The sequence below is a fragment of the Aspergillus clavatus genome, genomic scaffold (assembly GCF_000002715.2).
Source record: "Aspergillus clavatus NRRL 1 1099423829800 genomic scaffold, whole genome shotgun sequence".
NCBI lineage: Eukaryota > Fungi > Ascomycota > Eurotiomycetes > Eurotiales > Aspergillaceae > Aspergillus > Aspergillus clavatus.
The window spans coordinates 1,308,804-1,330,681 of NW_001517099.1; the positions used below are offsets into that span (position 1 = coordinate 1,308,804).

At 49.2% G+C, this 21,878-nt stretch overlaps 4 protein-coding genes across 4 annotated transcripts, besides 14 other annotated features; 1 reads left to right on the forward strand and 3 right to left on the reverse strand.

The window, feature by feature from the left end:
- Positions 1–2,009: 2,009 nt before the first annotated feature.
- Positions 2,010–2,037: a microsatellite.
- Positions 2,038–2,077: 40 nt separating this feature from the next.
- Positions 2,078–2,112: a microsatellite.
- Positions 2,078–2,113: a microsatellite.
- A 1,891-nt stretch (positions 2,114–4,004) lies between these two features.
- ACLA_049580 (putative C2H2 finger domain protein) lies at positions 4,005–5,343 on the forward strand (the record flags this gene model as incomplete). The annotated part of the gene is made up of 3 exons (XM_001271911.1): positions 4,005–4,296; positions 4,354–4,493; positions 4,558–5,343. The coding sequence occupies 3 exons, from the start codon at positions 4,005–4,007 to the stop codon at positions 5,341–5,343; spliced, it is 1,218 nt and encodes a 405-aa protein (XP_001271912.1).
- A 711-nt stretch (positions 5,344–6,054) lies between these two features.
- Positions 6,055–6,076: a microsatellite.
- Positions 6,077–6,289: 213 nt separating this feature from the next.
- ACLA_049590 (RMD1 family protein) lies at positions 6,290–8,532 on the reverse strand (the record flags this gene model as incomplete). The annotated part of the gene is made up of 4 exons (XM_001271912.1): positions 6,290–6,513; positions 6,581–6,766; positions 6,858–8,406; positions 8,482–8,532. 4 exons carry the CDS (start codon positions 8,530–8,532, stop codon positions 6,290–6,292), a joined length of 2,010 nt encoding a protein of 669 aa, XP_001271913.1.
- A 1,356-nt stretch (positions 8,533–9,888) lies between these two features.
- Positions 9,889–9,933: a microsatellite.
- Positions 9,889–9,934: a microsatellite.
- Positions 9,935–10,035: 101 nt separating this feature from the next.
- Positions 10,036–12,210, reverse strand: ACLA_049600 (uncharacterized protein; the record flags this gene model as incomplete). Its single annotated transcript, XM_001271913.1, has 1 exon — positions 10,036–12,210. One exon carries the CDS (start codon positions 12,208–12,210, stop codon positions 10,036–10,038), a length of 2,175 nt encoding a protein of 724 aa, XP_001271914.1.
- An 837-nt stretch (positions 12,211–13,047) lies between these two features.
- Positions 13,048–13,080: a microsatellite.
- Positions 13,048–13,081: a microsatellite.
- Positions 13,082–13,752: 671 nt separating this feature from the next.
- Positions 13,753–13,778: a microsatellite.
- Positions 13,753–13,779: a microsatellite.
- Positions 13,780–16,252: 2,473 nt separating this feature from the next.
- Positions 16,253–16,306: a microsatellite.
- Positions 16,260–16,308: a microsatellite.
- Positions 16,260–16,309: a microsatellite.
- Positions 16,310–18,702: 2,393 nt separating this feature from the next.
- ACLA_049610 (putative aspartate aminotransferase) lies at positions 18,703–20,349 on the reverse strand (the record flags this gene model as incomplete). Its single annotated transcript, XM_001271914.1, has 6 exons — positions 18,703–18,804; positions 18,860–18,919; positions 18,977–19,264; positions 19,334–19,974; positions 20,086–20,164; positions 20,230–20,349. The coding sequence occupies 6 exons, from the start codon at positions 20,347–20,349 to the stop codon at positions 18,703–18,705; spliced, it is 1,290 nt and encodes a 429-aa protein (XP_001271915.1).
- A 1,016-nt stretch (positions 20,350–21,365) lies between these two features.
- Positions 21,366–21,385: a microsatellite.
- Positions 21,386–21,878: the final 493 nt, after the last annotated feature.

Sequence of the window (21,878 nt, forward strand, 5' to 3'; positions counted from 1 at the left end):
TGGTTAGATGGTAATAACCCAAGGCGCATCAGAAGACTTCCACATGTTCCATGGGGGTTCCTAATTCCTTCTAGAAGGGTTTCGGAAGCCCGGACAGGTCTTGGCAGCCAACCGCGTGGCCCCGTATCATTTGTATGTCTGGTGAAGGCTGAAGCAGTCTAGCACAGCATCGAGGTGGAGAAAACAGAGAACAGGGGGGCCAATTATCGAGATTAAGGGCTTTGGATCTTCGACTCCAAGGGGAAAAGGACCAGGCGCCCCCCTTTGATCCTTTCAAGCCTATCGAGATGGAGGACGGGACCTGGTCCATGCGACTAAGACACATAGTCCGGCTTTACTGGAAGCACTAACAGACTAGTCATAACACTAGGCAATAATAGCCCACTTCTGATATCCGGCTTCTGCTGGTTAGTACGTCTTGCACAGTTGCACTCTTACCAGAATACCTGGAATGGCTGCTAATGTCTGTGATGCACCAGGCAGTATGCACTATGCAGTCCGACGTGACATGCAGATTCCGAACATCCCAATCAACAATAGTGGGAGGACCGGAAACTGATCTGTACTGTTTGTAGTATGTATGCACTGAGGTCGATAACCCAGAGGCATGAACGATGACGAGACACCCTCCGGGTAACTCCCGGCCAAGGAAAATGGCATGGCTCTGTTACCCAACTAGTGCCCTGTGCCCATCGTTCGAAACTTTCTAGAAGGAAACTAACTTTCCCGCCGTTGTCCTTCGCTAATCTGACGCCATGCTCGATGATTCCTCTGCTCGCCAAAGAGGGAAGCGTCCAGCGAAATTTGGGATTCTGCGATCCCTGAAGCTGGAGCCTTGGACTGGGGTTACTCCGTCAGGTTGTCCTATCATCCTATGATGCTCATTGCTCACTCGCCAAGTCATGTCAGCTGCATCCCGCCTTGAAATTACAGTAAGGAGGTCCTGCCTGACAAATGAGCGCCCGGAAAATTCCTCTTCTAGTCATCTTAGGTCTCCAAGGTATCGACGCATGTCGTCAGAACTGTGTAAGTGATTTTCCCATCCGTGCCTCACTACTCCCCAATTGCCGATAAGGAGAAGGTCGTAGGAGGGAGCCCACCCAGGAAGAGTTTCATGTGTCGCACATTATTATGACACAAAGGCCAGAAAGCAGGAGAATTGAGTGTATGGTTTCTTTCCCCCATCCCCCCCCCCCTCGTTTTTCTGGATCCGAGGCTGCATTGCATAGTCGCTTGGAATCTCCTTTTGTTCCCTTTTCTGTCTCTTGTGGCCAATTTTAGAGGCTACTGGGCAATGTCCTTTTTAAAAAGACTCTGGGGTAGACCGTTAAAAGTAAGCTTCTCAGGGGTTCATGGCCATGCACTTTGTTAATCTTGGTTCCTGGATCAACATTTCCGGTCTTGGTCCGAAGCGTTGACCCTTTTGTGTCATGAGAGCAAGCCTCCCTGTCGATAAGGAGTTTTGGCCACCACCACCACCACCAGGCAGGCACCAACGTCAATCACCGGGTTTCAAGGATTATATTGCATGGATGCTTATGATGTCTCTCTCACATCAGAAATCATCCTGTTGTCTTGCAATCTCGGCCTTCACTTCTCATCATTGTCCTTCAAGTTCCTAACTCGTAAAGATCGGCAGCTGTTTGGATCAAGGTACCCACCACCAGGGTCGAATCTCGCACGGCCAAGGGGACGGGGAAGACCACGTTGTGGAGCCGGTGAAGGTGAGATGGAACTTGGGAGTTGAAAGTTGGGAGAACGCTGATGGTGACCTTTTGGTGTGCCTCCAGCTTTCCCCTTCGAGGCTTGGAGCGAGGACCTCATAAGTCCTAAGTCCTAAGTCATAACTAAAAGGAGCCATGACTGATGAACATATGTAGCTAGTGGGAAATTGGAAACGTGCTGGAAGCTGTAAGTGCCAGTAGTTTCCGTGGGCTACTTTAGTGGCTACTTTTTTTGCTAAGTCCTGACTGGGAGTAACTAGTCCGGGCATGAAAAGGCCCCGTAAGAATAAAATAAAATAGAATAAAAATAAAAATAAAACAGTAGAAATAATAATATCAGCTTCATCATCATCTTTTTTTTTTTTTTTTTTTTTTTTTTTTTTTTTTTTAAAAAAAAAAAAAAACCCCCGTGCGATAATAATAATTCCTACTAATAATAATCATCGCAATTAAAAGGCACCGTATTAAAAATGTCGTACGGTGGTGGACAGTGGGAAAGAAACGTATGCATTCCTACTATTATTATAATGCCAACTTCCCTTCATAATGGTAATGACAATAATAACAGGGTAAAGTATTAAGTACTCGAAAGTTGCACCTACCACTATCTCTCTCTACTCTCTATATTCTTTGCTCTCTGCCCTCTATTCTCTTCATCATCTTTACCATCACATCAATATCATCCCGCTAGACGGACTCCCCCCCCACCACGTGGAAAAAGGATCCCTCGTCATCACTGTTTGCTCTTGTTTTTTTCCCCTTCCTCGGTTTCTGCATTTCCACTCCGGCCACCGCTCGCATTCCCTCTCACCTGCAGTCAGCTTCCAAACGCAAGATCCTTCCTTGGACGAAGTTTCTTCATTGTCGCCGACGGCTTGATCTCCTTTTCGATTGCTCGGATATTTGCTCGTCACGTACGTACTTCCCTCCTGGCTCAGTTTGCGCTCGCGTCACTCAGCGTTCCCCCTCCACTAGCTCGTGTGTGGTGCATGTGTGTTAGGCTGGTTGGCTAGCTTTCTACTGCGTGATTTGCAAGCGCTTTGGGATCGCTAGACGTATCAGAAATCGTTTCCTCGAGGCAGGATTTCAAGAACTGACGAGCCCCCTCCGTGGAAATTGATTCCTGCATCCGGACCTCGGGTGGCTCAGCTAGAGTAGTTCCAGTCTCCTTATCAGGATCGCAGTGCTATCGAAGATCTCTGCTATTGCGGAACATATAGGATCTGAACTTTGCTGACAATTTATCTCTGTCAAGTAGTCATCTTTGGTTCACCCCGCTATACAAAGTCCCTCCGGCCTCACCGACGCTCCTTCGTCCCTACAGGCAGCACGCTTTGCGCAAGGCGCATCGGAACAGTTATAACCAGCTTGTTTCTTCAGTGGTTGGATTCTTGTGCTCACTTGACCCTTGCGGCGACGGTCCATTACGACTTCGAGACGGCGCGAACCCGTGGAACATATCGCATCTTTCAGCGCGGCGCCAGATCGCTTAGAAATCCGGCACTTGTCCCTGTGTGTGTATCAGGCGCGGTTGCGAATTAATCGTGTCTGCGGCTATTTCGAAGGACTTGGACAACAGTGTCTTAGTCCATTCGCGATTGTCAAAGCACGACTCCTCGTTTTACAGGGAAGCTCTAGCACTGTTAGTGAAGGCTCAGGATTTAGCAGGGGGAAAGTCAAACATTTCTGACGAGGGAACTAGAACACTTGGGCTCGCTCCTCTATTCACACATTCCTGTGCAGAAGGTTGAAGAATTTGGCCACCATTCTTAAATCACGTCACAAGCAGTCGAAGAATAGTTTCTCTTGGGAAGTCAAGGAGGTACTTGTAAGTAATACCGAATTCTTTTCTATCTCCAGCACAGAAATGTGCTTTGCACCTGCCCGATCCCCTCTCTTCTGTTACCATCCAACATTTGCTTCATCACCTTGTATCGTGCTTCACTGACAGTGGAGAATACCCCCAGTACACGGACAATTTTCAAACCGTCCTTTCTACCGCAACATTACGACGTGAAAGCTACCGGGCGACTATTCATCTGCAGCCTTCGCCCCGCGCAAAGAGAGCCGTGGAGACGCATCTACGGCCACACATCGAGAGGTTTACCACAGGACATTCCGAAGTGTCCTTGACCACCGTTTCTCAGCTTGTCGCTGGGTCGGGTCATGGACATCACAACTATCTTAAACAGAAAAGGTTCTGTCGCCGCTGTTGCTGCGGAAGCACAGTTTCAACAGCAATTTGTGCAACATAACCTTGACTCGTCCTCTTCGCCCAAAATGAAGCCGGAGCCCGGTGTGCCAGAGGCTCCGGATCAACAAGTCCTCTCATACCCCCCGCATGCTCCCTTGAACTCGATGCCTAGCATGGTTCCAGACATGCGATATTCCCAAGGACAGCCAAACAGTGGTATGCCGCTCTTGCAGAATGCCTACGTTCCTGGCGTTTATACCACGAATGCTCAGATTCCCAATGGTGCCACTCCGCAGAGGGCGGACCCTCCACCCAAGACTTTCCACTGCTCGACGTGTGGCAAGGGGTTTGCGCGTCGCAGTGACCTCGCCAGACATGGTATGTAGTTAATAGTTATAATCTTACAAGATCCTTGAGTGGTTAATATCGGTATAGAGCGAATCCATACGGGCATCCGACCACATGCTTGCGATTGGCCTGGCTGCGGGAAACAATTCATTCAGCGCTCTGCCTTGACTGTGCACTCCCGCGTTCATACTGGAGAAAAACCGCACATGTGTGAGAGATGTGGCAAGGTAAGCATGCACAGACAGCGTTCATACTTGCAGTACTATTTGTTCGCTTGCTAATCCTGTACAGCCTTTCAGCGACTCGTCATCCTTGGCTAGACACCGCCGGATACATTCCGGCAAGCGGCCGTACAAGTGCCCCTATGCGAACTGCCAGAAGACGTTCACTCGCCGCACCACCTTGACCCGCCATCAGAACCATCACACTGGAACCATCGAGGAGGCCGCTGCCGAAACGGAAGCGAATTTGCGACAGAACAAGGAACGGGCGAGGGTTCCTGGTGACGGAGCTTTCTCTGAACATGCCTCAGTTCACTCTACACCTTCCCCTGCACACCATCCTGCAGCCAATCCACCGCCCGGTGATCTTCCTCCCTTGAATATGCCTCGCTCTACTGGTGATTACTACATGGGAAATGGATCTATCCCCCCCCATGTCCGTGGGGACTTCTCACAAGCTAGCCCCCGCGCCTCCCCCACTGCCACGTCGCCGTCTCTTTCGAGCTTCAGCAATGCGCCACATCCTCGACCATCCATGACATCTCATCCCTCTGGTTATGCGCCGCCACAACCGCTGGAGCCGCCTGCTAATAGCGACCATCGACCAAATAGCGTGAGCGGAAGTCCGCACATGACTAGCTTGGGTTGGGCTTCACCTTCCCACGGTAGCATTCCGTCTCCCGGATCGGTGAACGATTTCAATTATCCCGAGCCAAGTGGACCGGCTTATCCCAATTCCATGCCACCACATATGTATTTCCCGAATTCGACGATTAGACGGCCTGGAAGTACCGAGCCGGAAAATTATGAGATGAAGCCCAGACTGGGTGACAATGGTTGGTCTACTCCAGTCTAAGCAGCAATCAATAATTGGCTGCAGATCAGAGACTATTGAAACAGGACTTTCCCACAGTATCGAAGCGCCACGTCGGTCTGTGTCGGAAAACTCAAGTTTTTCCTTTGTCGCTTTCCTTTGTTATTTCCCCCTCTGTATCCATAGCCGAAGTTGTGTGTTCCCCTCAGTTGATTTCTTGCTTGACATCATATCCTGCATCATTCTACTCTCTACCTCACCCTTTTTTTTTTCTTTTCTTTTTTCCCTTTTCTTTTCTCTTTCTCATTTGGTATTACTTTGCATTGCTTACTGTGCCTGGCATAAGCGCACTGGAAGGAGTCCGGACGAGCACATATTTTGTTCCGGAGTTGGATTGTTCTCTCTATCTGTTTCTTTCTGTTTAATGTGCGACACGACCAGGATGAAGCATCAATATAGAGAGCTGAGACGGCTCATGGGCTAGGTTGAAAGAGGGGTTCGGGATATTCGGGTATCTGCTTTCGATCTGCGTTGTCATCCATTTCTGTGCTTTTGGATTCGCTTGCATGATCCCCCATATTTTAATATTGTTTGTGTCGCTGATACAATATTCCCCCTATTGCCTGTTTGTTTACTTGTTCCTTTTTTGTTTATGGATTTCCTTTGTGCCTTTGTGCCTTTTCGTCTCTTGTTTTCCTTTGTTCAAGCAATCACACCGCATTCCTGTAAATGGGGTTTTTTTTTACACATATCTGTATGTATGTATGTATGTATGATAGAAGCAGTGAGCAGAACCTAGCTAATGCGAAAGCTGCTGGATGGCTTTTGAAATCGAGATTATATTATAGACAAGTTGCTCCAGGCGCACCGTAGCAATAACAATGAAATTTTGATGAGAATTATTAGGTAGGTGTTTGTCTATCCATGACATCTGCATACACCCACCTACCTGTTCAGGTGTTCTGCAGCTGGAACCATATGGTCCACATTACGAATATTGAATCCCGAGCCCGGAGGCATTCACATCAAATCCACCCTGCGGGGGACACGAGCAGGTCGCCCGATTCGCAACACGGGAGAACAAAGCAGCCGCGAAGGAAGTGGACGACACGTCCTTATCGCGGGAGGAGAGGAGGCCGAAACGGAGGAAGACCTCGGAGATGGTCACAACGATGGAGATGAGAATCAGGACGATGATGATCCAGGTTTGATCTGTGTGAGAATGAGATTGAGATTAGCAGGATGCAGTTTGAAAAGGGAGCAATGGGGAGGGGCGCACGGGAGGTTTTGTTATCAGCGATGGAGTCGGAGAGGATCTCGGCGAGGTCGAGGAAGACGCGACAGCGTTCGTTGAGGACCTGGATGCGCGGTTTGATTTCGAGGTACTCGCGGACGGCGATGTAGAGCGGGTAGAGGGTTGGTTCGCTCTCCCAGAAGAAATTGGGGACGTCGAGCATGTTTGATGCTGGATCTTGTGGTTAGCTTGGCGGGAAACATGGTGATGGGAGAGAGAGAGGAAAGAGGGGTTGCGGGATTGTTGGTATTATTTGACTCACATAGATTGACTTCCACTCGGCTTTTGAAGAGCTTGCCTAAGATGCGAAAGACTTCTTCTCGCTTCATGCCGAGCTGGCCCGTCATTGCCAGTCTGCGCGGTATGTCCTTTGCTTCGGCCATCTGGCGGGCCATGACTTCTTCGAAGAAGCACAACTTGGTGCTCTGCGCGATGCCGTGACTGATGGCCAGTTTGATCATGTGGTCGCCGCTGCGCAGGGTGATCATGTCGTTATATACCCGTGGGCGCGAAATCTCAGTTGAGTACTCGAAGTGGAACTCTTCTGTCTCGAAATCCTCTTCGTCCAGAGGCATGGTTGCTAACGGCGTTCGGGTACCCGTGGCGGACGAGTTCGCAAATGCCAGGTCCGCAAGAAGATCCTTCTCTTGCCTTTCGGTCAAATTCCAGAACACCACCACGCCGTAGCTGAAGACGAACATCTCGGCGACGTCGTACGGAAGCCGTGTAGGCGCTGTTATGGTAACGGGGGATGCTTGCGCGGGCCGGTGCTCTGCGTCCGAGTCTCTGCTGGGCTCTCTGTTCGATTCGTCTCCGGAATGGTATGAGTTGTCATCAAACTTATGGATCAAGGTGCCATCTAACCCTGATGTCTCGTTGCCCTCATGCGAAGCACCGTGGTCTCCACGGCCACCGCCAACGGAATGCTCCTCTGCGTCCACGATATAATCGTCGTGACGATCACGGAGCTCATTTCTCTCGATTTCCTCATCCAGGAGCGATTTGCCGCCGGGCTTCTTCACCATCGGACTGCTTCTCACACGGTATCCCTCGTTGCCAGGTAGCAAGGGCAGATGGTACGCCGTATACAGACAATCATCGTAGAGTTTAGTCCGTCCTCCATGCTTGTCCTTGACAAACGCCGCCAGCGAGCTCATCCTATAGGCCTGAGCAGTGCAGTACGCAGTCACGCGCGCTAATTTCTCCGCGCGACGGGCCTTGGGCAACCGCTCCGCATAGCTCTTAGCCCTTTCCGGCGCCACCTTGCGACGGCGCAGCAGCTCCTCCTCGGCCAGCAACGGGGCAATGTCATTGTCGACGCCAAAGTCACCCCCAAGCCTCTTTTGCGTCAACAGCCTCTGTCGCAGGGAGTCGGGATCCATATTCCGCTCCTTCGCCAGCCTCTGCACGACTTCCTCGTCCACCTCCTCATCTTCATCCTCATCCTCCTCCAAGTCGCCCCCATCTACTCCCTCCGCCTCCGGAAGAAGCACAAGCTTCTCGCTGACCTTCGTTGTCCGCGGCGGCAGACGCGGCTGCGCCGCAAGTCGGCCCATCGACGCCGCGGTATTTGCCAACCGGCTCCCGCTCCCGACAGCGCCGGGACCGCCTGCACCTCCGCTTCCCCCGATCAATCCAGTCGCGGATGCTAGACGCGAGCGCGGGCGGGACTGTGTCGTAGACGGGGGTGGAAGACGCTGTTGCATGGAAGGGACATCTGAGGCGTACTGGAGCACGTTGTCGACAGTGATGAATCGTGTCCCGGGGGGTCGACGGGGTGGTTGGGATTGTTGCTCGCGCGAGTCCGTGACCTGGCACGCATCGATCCACCATTAGTCTGCCGCGTGCGGAGTTTGAGTACAAGGGAGGAAGGATGCCATGCTTACCAGCACGTGGGGGCTTCTTTGGCCCGGTACTCGTCCGCGGTTGGAAGACATGGTTGAGCGAAGTTCACGTTCGCTTTTGAATATCGTTTCTTTTCACAGGAAGAACTGCGGTGTGGTCGTCCTGTTTGAGGTTCCGTGTGATATCAATTCAGATCTGCAGCTTGAGCTGGCAAGCCTTGCATCTGCGAGCTCGACCAAGATCGTCGCTTGTCTAGGCGGCAGTATCAGTTTATCAATCGATCGATCGAATCAATTGAACAACAAAGCCTTCTTTCCCTCTTGACCGTCAACAGCTGCACAATAGCAAAATCAAATCATCATCATCATCTCCATATTACCATTCAAAACCAAGACACGGCCTCTTATCACTCCTGATAATCGATGATGAGAGCACAACACAGCTAACAATCGAAGAGAACCTCAGTTGATGTCCATCAAAAGACCTCCCCCATCGTCAAGCTCTGCCCACCGCCTACCAAAAAACTCCGCTAAGCTAGATCCAGACTAGCTCGGACACAAATAATGACGTCGTCGAGCTTCTTACCTGGGTGTATCATTGCGAACTTACCGTATGGGAATAGCGTATGGATACGGTCACAATACGCATACCAATCCTGGACAATGGGCGAGCCACGTGCAATGCGGTGGGGCTAGACCCAGTGTGGCTTAGTGGATTCGCCCTAGGCTGATCCGGGGTAAAAAGAGGTTTGGGCTTTGGCGTGTCATTGTGATTTGTGAGCCTGTGCCTCGTATTTGGGGACAGGGCCAAGCGGGTGAGGCTGTAGATGTCTGTGTGTGTGCGTGTGGTAAAAGAGGAACATATTAATTTCAAGTGGTAAGAATGGCAGATTCATTGATGACTGCATATTATTGATTAGATCAGAGCTATATCTTAATCTTACAGGCGACTTTTTCTTTTTTTCTTTTCTTTTTTATCAGCAAAGGGAGGGGTAGTAAGGAAGGATTCCTGAATAACCCGTAGTTGGTCATCCCGAACTAGAACCGGAACGGACTGGGTGCAGTCCGTCTCCAGCCACGAAGTTCGTGTTATTTTGGAGAACACAAGGAACACCAAGAGCTTCACTACAGAGTCTACTGGCATTCAATACCATAGAAATAAGTATTATTTGATTTGCAGAACGGCTTCACGGCCAAGTGTCTCTCACAAGTGTAACTGTATAGCAAAGCCGCTCTTGCAGTATGCTCTCTTTGTAATCATTACATGCATATGCTTTTCTGCACAATATGGTAGGGTCTGAGTATGCAAAATATGGGGCAAACAGCAAAAAGTCAGCAGGAAAAGCAGGGGATACATATGTATTATATGACGAACTCCTCGAAGCATGTTCAGTAAATTGTTTCGCTATGCTTCGTATGCAAATGAAACAGAACAAATGAAAAAAAGAGAAAATAATAATAATAATAAAAATAAAAATAAAAATGAAAATGAAAACATCATGGAAATATCTCACTCAAAAGTCATGGATCAGACACCTGCATCTGACTTCAAGGAAAACTGACGACGTTCACACAGATGCTTCGTAGCTCCGGGGCTCAACCATCGCGGAGTCGTCGGTGTTCGTCCCAGATTTCCTTCTTCATTCTCTGTAAACGAACATGCTGTCGTTGTAATCGCTCCAACTCCGCCCGCGGTGGGTCGGGATGCGAGGCCATAGTATCATGCAATGTACGATACTTGGCATAGTATTGCTTGAATTTTTGTGACTTCTCTCGTAATTGCTGCAGCAGCAACTCACGGCTGAGAGGTGGCGAGGCACTCCCAGTGCTACCACTCGAGGTGCTGACCGCCCGCCTCCTTTTATGTTCCAGGTTGGTGGCAGCACGGCCGGTTGCCTTGGAAAGAGTTGCAGGAGGTCGCTCTAGCTCGGCTTTGCGCTTCAAAGGGTTGACGGGTTCCGCTGCCTTTGGAGCTCCATTGATCTTTGGCCCCCCAACCGGTTGTTGAGTCGAGTGGTTGATGACTTTGTTCGGTTTCGATAATTGTGCTATAAGAGGTGAGGACGAGGAACTCGAGGAGTTATTTTGACTCGACGCACGGCTGCGGCTCTGGGTATCTAGAGCTTTGGCTGGAGGGGGGGATATAGAAGGAGGTGAAGGTTTCTGCGGCAATCGTTGAGTGGGCGCTCGTGCTGATGGCGGCCTCTTCGAAGCGACAGATTTGGAGGCAGTTTGAGCCGTGGATTCGGTTTTGGCAGGCAAAGCTTCGGGCTTGCTGACTTTGGGAGTCGGCACCGGAGAGGGATCTTTGAGACCGGTTGGTTTGGGCTGCTTAGCCTGAGGTTTGGGCTGCTGCTTCGGTTGTTCTGGCTTCGCCTTCTCTGGAGCTGGTGCATCCAGCATGTCTGTGTCATCATCGTCCGAGTCATGGACAAATTCAGCCGATTTGAACTTGCCATCCGGTTTTGATGTCGGCTTGCGTTCGGCCTTTTTGGTGACACGTCCAGTCAGCGTGCTGTTGGTAGCATTCTTGCTCTTGTTGACAAGGTTGGTCCGCTTTGTGGCTGGTTCTTTATCGCTGGTACGTTTATTTTGAGCAACCGTGCCTGATTTGAGGGCCGTCTTCGGGGTAAGGCCATTGACACTGGCCCTGTCGGTTTCATGACCGGTGGTGTCGCCATCTTTGCCATTGTCGTCAGAGGCGTGCACCTGTATTTTCGGAGTGAGAGCCTTCTTGATGGGGCCTGTACGCAGGTTCAATCGCGACAAGCACTTGCCCTTGCCTCTTTCCTCCTTGGGAAGCAGCATCTGCCATAACTTATCTGAGCGGGAGATGCGCAGCCGATCAAACGCCGATATGGCATTCTCGATAGCCTCTTGCCGATCCTCTTGAGAAGGGTACGGGAATTTCCAAACGTCCAACTCGCGGTATGTTTTATCTCTGAGATCGAATTTTTCCGGGTTAATTCGGTTTTCGGTTCCATATTTGCGGGCCAACGCCAAGCAGTCTTCGAGGGACGATCTTGTTTGGCGCGCGAGGAATTTGGCGGAGACAGCACGCACAGCGAGGAGGTGGATAAAAGGAATCTTGAGAGCATCTTGACGGGCACGATCCTTGGTTTGTGAAAAGGGAGCGGAGGTGGGAGTAAGCGGCGGTATAGGTGCAGGAGACCGGGTGGAACCCAATGCTGGACTCGAGGATAGGGATCGGTTGGCGGCAGTCTTCAACAATCGATCCTTCTCGATCTCCACCTTGGTTGTAGGCTTTCGAGCCAGAATAGCAGCTTGTCTGCCTGTGCTGGACCTGAGATCACCCGCTCGCAATGCCTTGACTTCATCAATGCTGGTGATCATGTGGGTTTTCTTCGATTCCTTCCCCCTCTCAAAGGCATTAAGGCTCTGCTCAAGATTGGCCAGCGCCTGATCAGTGGCCGCAGTGGCCTCCTTGGCCCTTTGGACCTCAAGGGTGTGGCTGAGGACGCCCGTAAAGTATAGATTTTCTTTGTCGGCGGAGCTTCCCGTGTAGACTTCGGAACGATGAGCTTCGGGGGAGGAATGGAAGTGCTGCGATTTGGAGCCATAGTAGAGTGTCGGATGTTTTCCTAACCGAATCCGAGCCGTTTGGTCATTCCGTAAGCTCTGAATGAGTTCATCAAGGGTGCTCTGGGCCAAATTCAGCCGCATGATCTGGGTGGGTTTTGCCGCGGCATCATTTCCGGGGTTGTCCCTGCAAAGGGACAACCCGGTCTCAGGGACGTCCAATGCAAGCATTTGGATGTATCAGGAGTTATAATGACACAGAAAGGGCCGATGGGTCTGAAACTCGTAGGGAGGAAAGGGATTGGGGTGAGGTGAGTGGTTTCGAGATCCGGAACAGAGGCGGTTGGCAGCGTGAGAGCTGCAGGTTAGCAGCCGAATGCACGAAAGGGCGATTCGGGACGATACGCCATAGATCAGACGACGGTCGACGACAGAAGAGACAACAGGGAGTTTGCATGAACAAAAGCAAACGACAATCGAAGGTCACCAAAACCCATGGCAGAGGGAAGGGTCGGTGGGCAGTTGTCGGCTTGAAGCTGAGGAGGGCGAGGACAAGGTTGGAGAAGAGGGAGGGAAAGAGAGAATGCGGAGGGAAGAGGAAGTAAGCTGAGACGATACCAGGCCGAGCAACGAGCGTCTAGGCGGCTTTGCAGCGGAGACAGACAAACAATAGTTAGAGAAAGAGAAAGAAAAAAGCGAGTGATGGGGAGAAAGAGAGCGAGGAGAAACAAAGTGAATGATGGGTGGGGAGGGAGCGGTATCATTCAGAGTACCCTTTCTGGGCCAAGTTTAAGCCGGATGATAGTGTCAGGCCCGCTGAAGGTTAACCCAATCATCCATAATATAGACTAGTAGGTAGTGAGTTTAGTCAGTTACTGGGTGAGACTGGAATATCCAGTAAAGGTAAATAATATCACGAGAATACTCATGATCATGATACCTTAATTATTATTAATTACAGCGGCTGACTTGTATATTATCATCCTCTCAGTTGTTATGGTCTGAGAGGCCGTACCTGCGGGTAGTAGTCCTCCAGTGCAGTACTTTGTAAATAGGTACCTTTGAGTCTAGTAGTAGTAGTAGTAGTAGTAGTAGTAGTAGTCCAGTCGTCCCTCTCATTTCTTTCTACTCTTTCAACCTTGCTGGTTAGCCACCACAACAATGGACTCAAACAAACGACTGTCGTAAAAAGGAATCAAAGGAGGTGTGGCAACGAAGTCAGGGCAAAACAACGAAGACATCATCATGAGAATCAGAAGCAATGGCTGTTATTGGCTGCTTGGGTTACCCAGATTTCATGGCCAAGTGGTAACTGTGCCTCAGGTACAGAAGCAGGTGGCATTATATTGGCAGCCCTGGTAGGTCTTAGGTACTGTATGGACTACATACGGGGGCCCATGGAGTCAGGTTGTTATTATTGCTAGCTTGGTCGGAAAAATAATTAGGAAGGACGGATTACGGAGTGGTTCCCCCGTACTAGTATGTAAAACAAGCAAGAGACAAATTTAAGAATACTGATTATATGGATCATGGAAGATATAAAAAAAAAAAGGTATCAGTATGACTACTTAGATGTACGAAGTATCTACCCACTAGGTAGTTTTGGAAGACAGCGTCTTGTACACGACTTTCAACAGCATGTATGGACTATGGACGAGGTACTAAGGATCTTAAATCGAATGGATATGGCGTCTTCCATCCGAAGGTACAGGTCTGGTACCTACTCTGGTTGGGTATTTACCTACCTAACACATTATTGATACGTAATGACGATACCTACCTACCTACCTACCTACCTACGGTACAGGTCCTAAATACATATGACGCCTCCCAGCCCTGGAATACGAATCCCTGCCAACGGTCAATGAAGCCGTTGAAGAGAGATTCATGGGACAATGGAACGATTCTCAGGTTTCATACCTATTCATGGGCACGAAGGATATTTTGTCAGCATTCCATCTCCATGGACAATTTGAAATCAAGGCTTTGATATCCACTTAGTCTTATTTCCCGTCGGTCGCTCTCAAACTTCAAAATGATCATTTTCTGGCACGGTCACTGTACGGCTCTGTATGGATACCCTTGCTCGCCCTGTAAGGTATTTACCAGCAGCCTGACTTGACTGGACAACGCCACGGACGCTATCTTACATAGCCAGAGTGGCCCCCACCTGGTGACAAGAATGGTCTCCACCGTCCGCTCCAGCAATAATAATAGGCAGGTAGTCTAAGGAGTAGTCATTCATCCACTTGGGGGGCATCGTTTCTCTGGTTTCCATGATCAACATCCATCGATGCAGAGAAGATGTAGATACTGTCGTTTTTCTTTTTCTGTTTTTTTCTTTTTCTTCTTTACCTTGTCCCCCATGCCTTTTTGACAAGGGCAGGGGAAAGATGCGATGCAGGAGAAGACGAATCGAACATATTATTTTGCCAGGGTAGGAGACTACTACGAGACCATCCACCCACCTCTCCGACGGAAGACTCCGTCGTCCGTACGGACCATTTAATCCATTTGTTCGTGGTAAAATAACCACTCTCGGACCAGTTCAAGAAGGGAAAATCAAGCAGAGAAAGTTAATTAAATGAGGTAAGTGCCCTGAAGAACGAAGTTAACCACTAAATCATTCACCTGTCTACATGCTAAAGTACGCCGCCCCGGACACCCTTGTCACGCAAAAACCTGCAATTTGTATCGGAAACCCGAAAGGGACCAGCTAGGTACCTACCTAGTAAGGTAGGGTATTACTTAGCTAGCTAGCTGGGCCGCAGATTGCTTGCCCCATATGCCCTCGTTCTAAGTACTACGTAGTTAAGGAAGTATTGTAGGCACTCGGCAGAGATGGGGATCTGGTGGTTTCATACATCCATGCAGCCTCCTGACCTTCTCCGACCTGTTCTTGATCCTCCCTTACGGACTACGGGAGGCAGATAGTTGGATGCCAAAAACGGAGCATGATCAGCGTTCAAAAGGGCTGGTGACTGGTGAGCCCTGGCTCAGCTTGACGGCAGATCATCCGTCCAGACTCCAGGCCTCGACCTTTTTTTTTTTTCTGGACTCTTGCGCTTGCTGCTCTCCCGGAGTATGTTTGTTGGATGTCTTCCCCATAAGTTAGAGCGCGAAGAGTAATGTAAGGAAGGTCAAGGCCTTGTCTATACTCTCTTCAATCTTCACTTTGCCCTATCGAAATCCGTAAAGCGATGCCGTGGATCATTCGGTCACAACCCCCCAAACATGCACATACATAAGGTAGCGTGTATCAACCATATTGATTCCTGCTGATGATGTGCAATGATCCAAGCCCCAATAATAGCCGGCAGGGATCTAGCCGAAACAGACCGACCTGGTACGTTGTTGGTCAACTCGGCGCCCAGAGTTCGATTAGATAGGAGATGCTCCTGTCCTGTCTGTGATTCTTTTGAATTAACTATCTACGGAGTACTTGTGTTTGTTTGACTTGGGTCCAGCGGGAAATTATTGGCGGTATTTGAGTTGCAGGCCATTCCAATCCGCACTGAAAGCAAGAAGAGTCGGAGCTGGTCCGGGTCTCTTGATGAAGGATTGGGCTGCGCCTATCGTAGCGGTAGGTACCCTGTAGAAGGATTCGGTATTCAAGTGGGGGATTGAGTTTCGACTTTCAAGTACGTGGGAAAGAAACACATGATTCTTTCTATCTTATACTTAGTTATCTACAGAATAAGCAATAATAAAATGTTTTAAGATACTAGACCATCTACTGGAGTCTGGAGGGTAATAATGTAAAAAAAGAGAATTAATACCCATTGTTACGTTGCAGGGCCAGTGGAGCGTTTCCTTTACGGGCATTTGCTCTAATATTATGCCAAAAGGAGGGGAAGAAGTCCGGAGCAATCAGCAACGAGCGACAGCAAGGACAAGGCGGTACTAAGAAAGTATTATCGACCACTATCTAGAGATCAGGAAAAAATAGAGTCGATACTCGATAGTGAACAATCGATCGTCGTGAACTATCAAGATCACATAATCAGAATCCTGTGGACTATCTAGATATCCATTCACGAATTCCACACGCAGCTATACCTTTCCCTTTGGAAGACAGCGTTCCTGCGATTCTAACATGTCGTATATACATGGTGCTGCTTTGCCCCCGAACAACCAGCAGTTAGTAGCAAACTGTTCGTCGTGTCCAAGGGCAAGGCACCTCACCTCGACCACGTGTATCTCGGCTTACACCTCCGCAATCTAATAGTCTAACTCGGCTGGTTCACAGGAAGATGCAAGGGAGCAAGCAAGCAAAGCAAAAAAAAAAAGAAAAGAAAAAAGAAAAAAGAAAAGAAAAGAAAAGAAAAGAGGATGACGATTTGGGGTGGATTTGCCACTGGCACTGGAGTACCTTTCCCTCCTCACGGTGGGACGTGGAATCAGCTTCCTGTACGAAGTAGATAGAGGGGTAAGAGCAAGTAGATGCACAGTACCGTAGTAGAGGAGCAGACACGAGGATCGATTGAATCTGTTCCTGCCTCTCCCGCTATCTACCATACGGAGTTCAAACATGAGTTGCGATGGCGATGCATTGGAAATCATATTAATGAACGGTATACGATGTCCCCAATCTCCGGGTACTTTCAAAAAACAAGTCACTTCCCAAGATAGACCACCTCAACACCGATCTACCCACCTCGTAGTTAACCCGTTCAGCTGAAATAACTCAAGCAGGTATGCGATGGCTGGCTGGCTGGAAGATTGTTCATTGGTGGGCCCTACAGAAGTGAGGGATTTTGATGATCATTGGTATATTGTAGTTACTACTCTGTACTATAAAGGTACTTTGAAGATACATGGTAGTTACCTGGATTAATCGATCTTAATGGAGCTTGCAAGGTACTGACATCTGGGAGACATGAGATGAAACGATACTGACGCCTTATGATCAAACCTAGATTTCTAGAAGCCGTCCTGCTCCCCAGAACAAGGTAGATAGATACCTTGGAAGCAAGGAATTTGGAATTTGCTGTCAAGTGCCAACACATTGTCACCGGAGATCAGTGGATGAGTCAAATGAGATAGATGGAGGGTGCTTCATCAACCATCAGACTACTGGGCTGAGATGAGTGAGATCGGGCTATTTGCCATTTTGCCCATAGTTGTAACTGATCCGGATGATGATGACCTCGGACTAAGCGAGCCACCAGTTCCACTTGCTGAATCAAGAGCTGTTGTACAGTGTACTTACTGTACAATAGTAGATAGATAACTCCGTCAGTACCCAATCACCCAGTCAGTGGTGCTGGCATCTCAGTAAAATCAACAGTGACAATTCCATCCCTGGAGGGTACTTAGCCATTACCTTTATTACACCACCAACCCTTTGCCCCTGTTTCAACTTTCCCTAGGAAAGCTGGTTTAATATAATCATCACAGCGAGCCGGCACAGTGCTCTAGATAGAGCTTAGGGTGCACATCCCAGGGATCAGCGTAGTAACGACTTCTAAAATTAAAACGTAGTTTTCTCATAAGTCCTGAAGCATGCCTTGAGGTCAGAGTCGAATGTACCAGGCAGCCCATTTCAAGACAGTCCAAGCCTCAGCACGCTGAATGCGCCTCATTGATCTATCCTCACTTGGTACTAGGCTGGTGCACTTACCTTCGTCAGTGGAATTTCTTACCAAACATCACCATCAGCCGCCTGCCTTAATTCCCAAGAAATGAGCCCTCCGTAGATTTAAGAGGATAAGCCGTAAAATATCACAAGTCATTGTACGGAGAGTACCTAGCGATACTTACCTACGTAGGTAAGAATCGCACAGACACGGCTGTGGAACGAAACGGAGGTACCTAGTAGGTACACAGGGTCTGGCCTGAACTGAGCCACTTAACCTTATATCTGGACCTACAAGACATCATACAATCTGAATCATGTACAGATGCCTTACTGTACCTACCTATACAGGAGATTCAGATACATAGCTCCCAAGTCATTGTTAATTTCACCACACACAGTAAAAACTGTACTCATTCTTGTGATGAGAAGGGATTCTGAGTTCTGACAGAGCATACATGTGCAATGGTCAGGATCAAAGGATTCAAATTAAGTTTTTTATCTCCCGGGTGACAAACAAGCCAGGCAGGCAAAGAAGCGAACCTCCACTGGCTTTTGGTATGTGCGCTGACAGTGCGAGTCTGTAGAGTGTAGTCTGTACCACCCCAGAAAAACTGTCTGATCCGTGTTCGTTTGGTTGTACAGAGTATAACCCTGACATGTACATGTCAGGTTATACAGAAGCGACCGGGTGTAGACGTGACTCCGGATCTCGAATGGAGAGAACTTTTCCAATTAATTTCAAGATTTACATGGCATGGGTAATGGACAGGTGAGTATCTACCTGGGTATATTTGCGATGACGCAAGGCGAGGGTGGAAATTTTGCGTGGTCATGTATCCAGGTGCCACAGACTTGTGCTATGGGAGCTACCTATGGTCCTACGCAAATTACTGGTTTCTAAAGCTGTGCTTGTACGATATCCACTCTCCTAGGGACCTTAGCTCAAGACCCGACGACCATCAAAGACTGAGAATCTTAAAACACAACTCATCCAAATGTAGACCATCCAAAGACCAATCATGCTCAAGGATATGCTAATAAATATAACAAACATGGATATCAGTACATTGGGGCTGAACCCCGCAAGTTTTCTCTTTTTGTGTATCTCGTCGTCACATATTAAAACTTTTCGCACGAGTCATTTAGCCAGTAACCTTGTAGATAGCCTCGGCAAGTCTCTTGACGTTGCCAGAGGTGATACCAGCCACGGAGATACGGCCGTCCTTGGTGGCGTAGACGGAGTGCTGTGGTGATGTTAGCATGTTGGAAATAGAATACGCGAAGTCGAGTGAAACTTGCCTCCTTGGCGAGAGCGTCCATCTGCTCGGGCTTCAGGCCGGTGTAGGCGAACATGCCGATCTATTATCAAAATCAGCATCGGCCCACATTCACATATGAACGAGCGGTTATTCTCACCTGGCTGGTGATATGAGACCAGTCGTGCTTGCTGCCAAGGTCCTCCAGGTTCTTCTTAAGGAGAGCACGCATCTCAATGATACGGTCGGCCATACCCTTGACCTCACCCAGCCACTGCTGGTTGAGCTCGGTGTCGTTCATGATGGTGGAGGCAATGCGGGCACCGTGGATGGGGGGGTTCGAGTAGAAGGGACGGATCAGAATCTTGACCTGCGAGTCGACACGCTTCTTCTCCTCGGCGTTCTCACAGACAAGGGAGAAAGCACCAACACGCTCACCATAAAGACCCTATACGAAGAACAAGATAATTAGTCTTCTAACGATTGGCCCCTAACAAAACGAAAATGGAGCTCTTACCATGTTCTTGGCGAAGCTCTGGCACAGAGCAATGTTGTGGCCCTCCTTGACGAAGTGTCTGGGAGCAAAGGCATCGCGATCAGCGTTACCGCTGGCGAAACCCTGGTAGGCCATGTCGAAGAAAGCGAAGTGACCCTTCTCCTTCATCACATCGCTGATCTGGCGCCACTGGTCCTGAGTAGGATCAACACCGGTAGGGTTGTGAGCACAAGCGTGCAGCAGGATGATGCTGTTCTCGGGAGCAGTCTTGATATCGGCAATCAAGCCGTCAAAGTCGAGGCCAATGGTGTCCTTGTTGTAGTAACGGTAGGTGGCGACCTCCATTCCGGAGTCCTTGAAGACGGCGGCATGGTTGGCCCAGCTGGGGGTGGGGAGGTAGATCTTCTTTGCGTGGGGATAGAAGCGCTTCAGGAAAGCACCACCGATTCTCAGGGCACCGGTACCGGAGATGGTCTGGGTGATGACGAGACGGTCCTCCTTGATCACGGGCGAGTCGCTGCCGTAGGCAAGCTCGGCGGCAGCCTTGGTGAAAGCAGGAATACCGGTGATACCAGCGTATTCCTTATCGAGACGGGAGGCGACAATCTTATCCTCGGCAGCACGGACCGAGGGCAGAACATAAGGCTTGCCCTTGTCGTCACCTGTTGACTCAGACGATAGAGAATCAGTAGCTGTACAGCCAAGAACATATAACTTCGATTGCGCAGCAAAATTTCAAGCATTCAATTTCCAAAAGGGCAATTTGTACATACGGTAAGCGCCAACACCGAGGTTGATCTTCTCCTTGAAGGTATCGGCCTTGAAAGCCTCGGTGATACCAAGAATGGCATCCTAGAATCAACCCATCACATTAACAATCGATCAGTCAATATCTCAGAGCGCGCGGAGTATATTACCGGAGGGCCCTGAGGAACATTGGACCAGGCAGAGGCATGTCTGGCACCAACGACCACGGTGCGCAGGCTCGCCTCGCGCGAAGCAGCCTGACGGCTAGCGACTCTGAGAGTAGACAACATTGTGACGTTAAAAGGGCGCTAAAGGAAGAGATGAAAAAGAAAGCAAGAAATTGATAGATCAAGGGGCCCTTAAGAGACAAGTGATGGAGAGAAACAGGAAGAGGAAATGGAGGGAAGGGGAAGCAACTGAAAAGGACATCAGTTGAAGATCGATGCTAATAAGTGCAGATCCGAGTCGGAGATACTGCGTGTGAGTTGTGTATTTTTTTTGACTCATGTGAATAAGAATAGGGAAATTCCGGGGACAAAAGCGGCTGATTGAGATTCGGATTGGTCACACTCTCCGCATATTGCGGTTAAATGCCTTCGTAAAAAGGACTTGCTTGAGCTGTCTAGGCTGTATTTTTCTACTAGTCTAATAGGTCTTTCTGAAGCATGATATTCAAGATTTGCGAATGATTTACACAGTTGAGTCAAAGTGAACTCAGCGAAGAAGCTCTTCGGTCACCGCGAGAATCACATTTCCTCGAATGCCTGAGGCCTCCCGCCGTGTCTCGCTGTGTCTCGCTCGCATCATCAGATGTAATCACGTGACATCCACATCCGGCATGCGATTGTCTAGCTTCCTCGATTCTGGGATCGAAGGCGCCGAATGCTCCGTGGGGCGTACTTTGGTCACATCCTTCTTCCATGGTCAATCAAATATAGTTGCAATTTGTAAAAAGGCGGTCTCCGTCAGTCCCGGGCCAGTGGGGTATCATGTTGTCAGTTGTATGGCTGGAGATTTATTCGTAGGCCAGACTAGATATGTTCATAGTCAGTTCGAGAGTCGAAAGTGAAACAGGGTCTCCTCAACCGCATGTTGCCAACTTGCGATGATATTTTGCCTCGTATCACGCAGGGCTCATCGTGCCATCGCCTCAGGCCAGCTTTCCGGCGCCCGCCCTCCGGTGAGCTGATTGAGCATTTTGGCCCACTGTCGGAAGCCTGAGGCAGGCATGGGTTGATCGTCTAGATTCTAGACCTGTTTCTTTCCCCCCTCACGAGAGTTGGAGTAAATTCGGAGTCTGCTACGTGATAGATAGATAGATAGATACCTTTCACCGTTTCACGTATGGACTTGCTCGTGTTCGAGTGATATGCAGATTTCCTCCTTGCGTCCGATGTCATATTTTCACTAGAGGAGGACGATGCAATTGATCTGGGTATTGATGGCTGGAGGAGGCTGTCTGAACTGAATCTATATATCGAGTATGCGACCTATGAGCTCTCATCGGCATTTCCCTGGCGATCGGTTAAATTGGCTCAGCTGGCGAGGATGGTCGACCAGGGCCCATGTTGTCAATCTACGGCATTGAGGCAATCCTGGTCAAATGCCTGACCTTGAAGACCCTAGTTACATCTCTAGAGTTAGCCTTGTAATTTGTACTTGTTCTGTGAGACTGTGACACACACTCTCCCGGGACTGCTATTTTCCATGAACTATTCTCATGTCTGGGGGGAGATACTGGAAGAAGCTCCACAATGTTGAACAAATGATGGCGTAGGAATAGAATAGTCCATTGCATAAAGTAGACTTCATGGTATAA